The sequence below is a fragment of the Oncorhynchus masou genome, chromosome 33 (assembly GCF_036934945.1).
Source record: "Oncorhynchus masou masou isolate Uvic2021 chromosome 33, UVic_Omas_1.1, whole genome shotgun sequence".
NCBI classification, from domain to species: Eukaryota; Metazoa; Chordata; class Actinopteri; order Salmoniformes; family Salmonidae; genus Oncorhynchus; species Oncorhynchus masou.
Window position 1 is genome coordinate 17,725,758 of NC_088244.1, and position 7,800 is coordinate 17,733,557.

The 7,800-nt window shown below is 41.6% G+C and overlaps 1 protein-coding gene across 2 annotated transcripts in view; it reads right to left on the reverse strand.

Annotated features, from left to right (window-relative positions):
* LOC135527929 (eukaryotic translation initiation factor 2D-like) overlaps positions 1-7,800 on the reverse strand; it is a 47,584-nt gene that overhangs the window by 13,080 nt on the left and 26,704 nt on the right. Inside the window, exons 1-4 of one of the 2 annotated variants that reach the window (XR_010453485.1) lie at positions 6,926-7,624; positions 6,344-6,494; positions 5,444-5,634; positions 534-588 (exon numbers count right to left, since the gene is read on the reverse strand). Coding sequence is in view for 1 of the 2 variants with exons in the window: in XM_064956595.1 (XP_064812667.1) it covers positions 5,444-5,530 (87 nt within the window). In the remaining variant the exon portion in view is untranslated. Of the gene's footprint in view, positions 1-533; positions 589-5,443; positions 5,635-6,343; positions 6,495-6,925; positions 7,625-7,800 lie in introns of those variants that run through there. The other variant, XM_064956595.1, reaches the window with a different exon arrangement.

A 7,800-nucleotide genomic window follows, 5' to 3' on the forward strand; every position in this document is an offset into this window, starting at 1 on the left:
TTAAGAATGATGGAGGCCGCTGTGTTCTTGGAGACATTCAATACTGCAGAAATGTTTTGGTACCCTTCCCCAGATGAGTGACTTGACACAATCCTGTCTCGGAGCTCTACAAACAATTCCTTCAACCTCATGGCTTGGTTTTTACTCTGACCTGCACTATCAACTGTGGGGCCTTATATAGACAGGTGTGGGCCTTTCCAAATCATGTCCAATCACTTGAATTTACCTCAGGTGGACTCCAATCAAGTTGTAGAAACATCAAGGATGATCAGAGGAACCAGGATGCACCTGAGCTCAATTTCGAATCTCATAGCAAAGGGTTTGAATACTTATGCAAATACGTTTTTTATACATTTGCAAAAATTTAGAAAACCCTGTTTTTGCTTTGTCATTACGGGGTTTTGCGTGTAGCTGTAACGTAACATGTGGAAAAAGTCAAGGGGTCTGAATACTTTCCGAATGCACTGTACCTGTATCATAATAACTGCCAATCTATCCTCTCACATGTTCTCCATTTGAGCCATAATAGTTACCTTGTGGTAGTGATGCGCAGGTTCACTCATAACCTGCTGTCCCCATGGTTATATCCTCAAGGTCATTAAATATTTTGTGGGTGAAGAGCGGGTGGCAGCCAGGTTGAATAAAGAGCAAACAATATGTAAAAAAATCCATACATGTATACTTATTGTACAATATATACATATATATTATATATATATATATAGTGGGGCAAAAAAGTATTTAGTCTGCCACCAATTGTGCAAGTTCTCCCACTTAAAAAGATCAGAGAGGCCTGTAATTTTCATCATAGGTACACTTCAACTATGACAGACAAAATTAGAAAAAAAATCCAGAAAATCACATTGTAGGATTTTTCATGAATTTATTTGCAAATTATGGTGGAAAACAAGTATTTGGTCACCTACAAACAAGCAAGATTTCTGGCTCTCACAGACCTGTAACAACTTCTTTAAGAGGCTCCTCTGTCCTCCACTCGTTACCTGTATTAATGGCACCTGTTTGAACTTGTTATCAGTATAAAAGACACCTGTCCACAACCTCAAACAGTCACACTCCAAACTCCACTATGGCCAAGACCAAAGAGCTGTCAAAGGACACCAGAAACAAAATTGTAGACCTGCGCCAGGCTGGGAAGACTGAATCTGCAATAGGTAAGCAGCTTGGTTTGAATAAATCAACTGTGGGAGCAATTATTAGGAAATGGAAGACATACAAGACCACTGATAATCTCTCTCGATCTGGGGCTCCACGCAAGATCTCACCCAAGATCATTTTGGAGTCAAAATGATCACAAGAACGGTGAGAAAAATCCCAGAACCACACGGGGGGACCTAGTGAATGACCTGCAGAGAGCTGGGACCAAAGTAACAAAGCCTACCATCAGTAACACACTACGCCGCCAGGGACTCAAATCCTGCAGTGCCAGATGTTGTACCCTGCATAAGCCAGTACATGTCCAGGCCCGTCTGAAGTTTGCTAGAGAGCATTTGGATGATCCAGAAGAAGATTGGGAGAATGTCATATGGTCAGATGAAACCCAAATAGAACTTTTTGGTAAAAACTCAACTCGTTGTGTTTGGAGGACAAAGAATGCTGAGTTGCATCCAAAGAACACCATACCTACTGTGAAGCATGGGGGTGGAAACATCATGCTTTGGGGCTGTTTTTCTGCAAAGGGACCAGGACGACTGATCCGTGTACAGGAAAGAATGAATGGGGCCATGTATCGGGAGATTTTGAGTGAAAACCTCCTTCCATCAGCAAGGCATTGAAGATGAAACGTGGCTGGGTCTTTCAGCATGACAATGATCCCAAACACACCGCCCGGGCAACAAAGGAGTGGCTTCGTAAGAAGCATTTCAAGGTCCTGGAGTGGCCTAGCCAGTCTCCAGATCTCAACCCCATAGAAAATCTTTGGAGGGAGTTGAATGTCTGTGTTGCCCAGCAACAGCCCCAAAACATCACTGCCCTTGAGGAGATCTGCATGGAGGAATGGGCCAAAATACCAGCAACAATGTGTGAAAACCTTGTGAAAACTTACAGAAAACGTTGGACCTCAGTCATTGCCAACAAAGGGTATATAACAAAGTTTTGAGATAAACTTTTGTTATTGACCAAATACTTATTTTCCACCATAATTTGCAAATACTTTAATTAAAAATCCTACAATGTGATTTTCTGGATTTTTTTTCTCATTTTGTCTGTCATAGTAGAAGTGTAGCTTAGACAAAAATTACAGGCCTCTCTCATCTTTTTAAGTGGGAGAACTTGCACAATTGGTGGCTGACTAAATACTTTTTTGCCCCACTGTGTGTGTGTGTGTATGTATATATATATAAATAGGCTACATTGAGGTTTTTCTTTTATTATTTTAGGCTATATGGTAGTAGTGCATTAGCCTAAACCTTTAGGGATTAACTGCACACGTGGCAAATAGCTTACATGCCAAATGCTTTTGGGAACGGGCAGAAAGAGTCAACGTCGATCCACGGAAACAAAAAGGACAATGTCTGAGTTTAATTCAATAAGAGAAGCGCCGTGAATTGGAGAGTTGAAAATAAAGAGAAGGGAGGGCCAAAAAATAATATTTGGTGAAGTGGAAAAAGAGGATTATAGCAGTCCCGGCTATGCTATGTGTGATGATTGTGAGGCGATATAGCTTACAAATTCGACAGTCACAAGACGGGGACTTAATAGGCCATGGCCTGTCAAGGGAACTGTAGCCTACTGTTCAGATGGGTTAAATGAAAACTGAAATCTGGACACTGACTGTATGTGTCTATAACCTCTCACATAGCCTTAATATTAACTCCTTCAAATGTAGGCTACATTTTGACTTGGGGAAAAAGAGTGGAGAAATATGATTTATTTCTTTCAGCATCTTGAGAGAATGCAAATGTGCAGTTAGATACCATCTGTAGAGGTGCTATCTTTATCAGCACCATAGTAGTCAAGATTACTAGTTGTATGGTCAGTGCATCTCTGCCACTTGAGACATTTGGACTGCAACCCTTTTTTAATTTAACCTTTATTTAACTAGGCAAGTCAGTTAAGAACAAATTATTATTTTCAATGACGGCCTAGGAACAGTGGGTTAACTGCCTGTTCAGGGGCAGAATGACAGATTTGTACCTTGTCAGCTCGGGGGTTGAACTTGCAACCTTCCGGTTACTAGTCCAACACTCTAACCACTAGGCTACCCTGCCGCCCCACCCTTTCTGTGGGATAGACATGTTGACTGTAACCCTTCCTGTGGGATAGACAAATTGACTTTAACCCTTCCTGTGGGATAGACAAATTGACTTTAACCCTTCCTGTGGGATAGACATGTTGACTTTAACCCTTCCTGTGGGATAGACAAATTGACTTTAACCCTTCCTGTGGGACAGACATGTTGACTTTAACCCTTCCTGTGGGATAGACAAATTGACTTTAACCCTTCCTGTGGGATAGACATGTTGACTTTAACCCTTCCTGTGGGATAGACATGTTGACTTTAACCCTTCCTGTGGGATAGACATGTTGACTGTAACCCTTCCTGTGGGATAGACATGTTGACTTTAACCCTTCCTGTGGGATAGACATGTTGACTTTAACCCTTCCTGTGGGATAGACATGTTGACTTTAACCCTTCCTGTGGGATAGACATGTTGACTGTAACCCTTCCTGTGGGAAAGACATGTTGACTGTAACCCTTCCTGTGGGATAGACATGTTGACTGTAACCCTTCCTGTGGGATAGACATGTTGACTTTAACCCTTCCTGTGGGATAAACATGTTGACTGTAACCCTGTGGGATAGACATGTTGACTGTAACCCTTCCTGTGGGATAGACATGTTGACTGTAACCCTTCCTGTGGGGTAGACATGTAGACTTTAACCCTACCTGTGGGATAAACATGTTGACTGTAACCCTTCCTGTGGGATAGACATGTTGACTGTAACCCTTCCTGTGGGATAGACATGTAGACTTTAACCCTTCCTGTGGGATAAACATGTTGACTGTAACCCTTCCTGTGGGATAGACATGTTGACTGTAACCCTTCCTGTGGGATAGACATGTAGACTTTAACCCTACCTGTGGGATAAACATGTTGACTGTAACCCTTCCTGTGGGATAGACATGTTGACTGTAACCCTTCCTGTGGGATAGACATGTAGACTTTAACCCTTCCTGTGGGATAGACATGTTGACTGTAACCCTTCCTGTGAGATAGACATGTAGACTGTAACCCTTCCTGTGGGATAGACATGTAGACTTTAACCCTTCCTGTGGGACAGACATGTAGACTTTAACCCTACCTGTGGGATAGACATGTTGACTGTAACCCTTCCTGTGGGATAGACATGTTGACTGTAACCCTTCCTGTGGGACAGACATGTTGACTGTAACCCTTCATGTGGGATAGACATGTAGACTTTAACCCTACCTGTGGGATAAACATGTTGACTGTAACCCTTCCTGTGGGATAGACATGTTGACTGTAACCCTTCCTGTGGGATAGACATGTTGACTGTAACCCTTCCTGTGGGATAGACATGTTGACTGTAACCCTTCCTGTGAGATAGACATGTAGACTGTAACCCTTCCTGTGAGATAGACATGTTGACTGTAACCCTTCCTGTGGGATAGACATGTAGACTTTAACCCTACCTGTGGGATAAACATGTTGACTGTAACCCTTCCTGTGGGATAGACATGTTGACTGTAACCCTTCCTGTGGGATAGACATGTAGACTTTAACCCTACCTGTGGGATAAACATGTTGACTGTAACCCTTCCTGTGGGATAGACATGTTGACTGTAACCCTTCCTGTGGGATAGACATGTAGACTTTAACCCTTCCTGTGGGATAAACATGTTGACTGTAACCCTTCCTGTGGGATAGACATGTTGACTGTAACCCTTCCTGTGAGATAGACATGTAGACTGTAACCCTTCCTGTGGGATAGACATGTAGACTGTAACCCTTCCTGTGGGATAGACATGTAGACTTTAACCCTACCTGTGGGATAGACATGTTGACTGTAACCCTTCCTGTGGGATAGACATGTTGACTGTAACCCTTCCTGTGGGACAGACATGTTGACTGTAACCCTTCCTGTGGGATAGACATGTTGACTGTAACCCTTCCTGTGGGATAGACATGTTGACTGTAACCCTTCCTGTGGGATAGACATGTTGACTGTAACCCTTCCTGTGAGATAGACATGTAGACTGTAACCCTTCCTGTGAGATAGACATGTTGACTGTAACCCTTCCTGTGGGATAGACATGTTGACTTTAACTCTTCCTGTGGGATAGACATGTAGACTTTAACCCTTCCTGTGGGATAGACATGTAGACTTTAACCCTTCCTGTGGGATAGACATGTAGACTGTAACCCTTCCTGTGGGACAGACATGTAGACTTTAACCCTACCTGTGAGATAGACACGTTTCTCCAGCTCAAAGAACACTGGGTTCTTATGAAGAACGTAGAGGGTGACTGCATCTCCCTTGTGGGCATAGATCTTCACTACATTCAGCTCCTCTTTGTTTGGGACCAACTCGGACAGATCCTCCACAGACAGAGAGGGAAAGGCAGTGGATATGTCAGCATTCAGCTTCCTCCTAAGGTGGGTAGAGGGTCGATATGAAATATTGTTGTAATCTATGTGAAAAGGTTTTCAGGAAATGTTGTGATGCTTCATTCCACAAAAATCCTAAGCGAATTATAAGCACCATGTACATCTTTAGTTGTTTGTGAGTGTGACTCTAGAAAATGGAACAGCAGTTATTCCATTTGATTTCACTCATTTTTTGACCTCACTCTTGACATTTGAATGGAACTTTCCATACATATTTGCCAATGTTACAAGTGATCAGAAAGTGACTTTTTGGACCTGAATGCAGAAACATTCAGGAGATTTGTGCCGAAAGTTTACCCATTTTGCATAACACACCATACCATGAGACATACATGTCTTCATCACTGGAAAATACGAACGGTTGAGTTTGATATCAGGGTGGGTGTCATTTCAATCATAGAAATATAATTAATAGAATGAACCTATCCTTCAGACCACTGCAATTTAGAAATTGTAATTTAATTACTACCACAAAGATGGCCGTTGGTCCACCCATCGTCAAATGTCAACTTAAATGGGAATGTATATTCTATTATCAATATTTCTATGATTTCAATAGGTTTCCTATGGAAGATTGACAGTGTACTTTAAAAGAACTGATATTCCCATTCAAGTCAATATTATCTGATGTGTAGACATCCAACCATCTTTGTGTACCATTTGATTCCCATTTTAGTACATTTAACACCCACCTTGTGTTAAGAGCATGCTGTCTCAATCATAATGAATCATAGTGGCCAAAAAGCTGTATTAGCATGGGAGGCGTCATTGAGGGCTTCCACCATATTAATGTAGTCAACAGGTATGACTTCCAACTTCATTGGCTGATCTCTCCCGGTGACCCTGTTGGAGTCATGAAAATGGACTACGTCAAATATAAAATAGGGTCTAATGCTGTGTTCAAAACAACTGGGGGCTCAGAACTCTCTGACTTAAGTGCATTAAAAACAACTGGGACCTCGAAGAAAAGAGAGAGCCGACTGGGAAAAAAAATCTATTTGAACAGTCATCCAACTCGGAATTCGGGCCTCTTTCTAGAGCTCCTACTTTCTGACCTGAAGATCACTCATGTCATGATTTGACCTGGTAATGTTCAGAGTCCCCAGTTGTTTTAACGCCACATAAACTACAACATAGGCAAAAATTTAAAATAATCTGAGTTTATGCATTTTTTGATCATTTAAATTAAAGATACAAAAACAATTTAAAGTTATAGAAATGATCAAATAGTTTGAAAAAACTCTTGTAAGCTTTTAAATTATATCAAACTCGACCGTTAATCTTTTCCACTGATGAAGAAATGGATGTCTCATGGTATGGTGGAGTATGCAAAAATCGCCAACTTTAGGCACCTCCTCTACTGAATGTTTTGGCATTCAGGTCCTAAGAGTCACTTTCTGACCACTTCTACCATGAGCAAATATGTATGGGAGGTTTTGTTCAAATTAAAAAGGGGTGCGTTCAAAAGGTGATTGAAATCAAATGGAACGTCCTAAAGGTCTGTCACAATCTAGCATATATGAAATTGCATATCTTTTCCAGACTCCTCTCACTCTGGCTGTCTGGGTATCTTTCTAGCTACCAAAGAGGATGGATGCCTGTTGAGTTGAGCGGCGAATAGAAAATATCGTGTGTAATTGCTGCCTATTCTTTGGGTGCAGAAATGTGTCGTTTTTTTTCCATTAAAACGTCGGAGCTCCAGTCGGCCCACCACACTACACTACTCGTCGTCGCTCAACTTCATTATAAATCGTTGAGTTTAATGTGGAACGAGTGACTCCTCGCCTATCGGAGCGTTTAATCACTGTGTTGGACTTCGCAAACATACTGAAAACGACACCGTCGTCAACTCAAGTTCTTACTCGTAAAATGTATTCGATTATATTTACTAGCTAAGTTTAAACCCACACTTCGCGAGTTCTTAAAAAAAAAACATTCAACACGAAAATGGACAGCAGCTATTTTGGTGCATCACAAACTACGTCCGGAAGGATTCTGTCAATTGCCGTAAATTGGTCCTATGAGATACCTTAAAGGCCCAGTGCAGTCAAACACGTGATATTACTGTGCTTTATATATATCCCGACTATGAGGTTGAAATAACACTGGGAAATTATGAAAATACACTTTTAGTCAAAGAGCTGTTTGA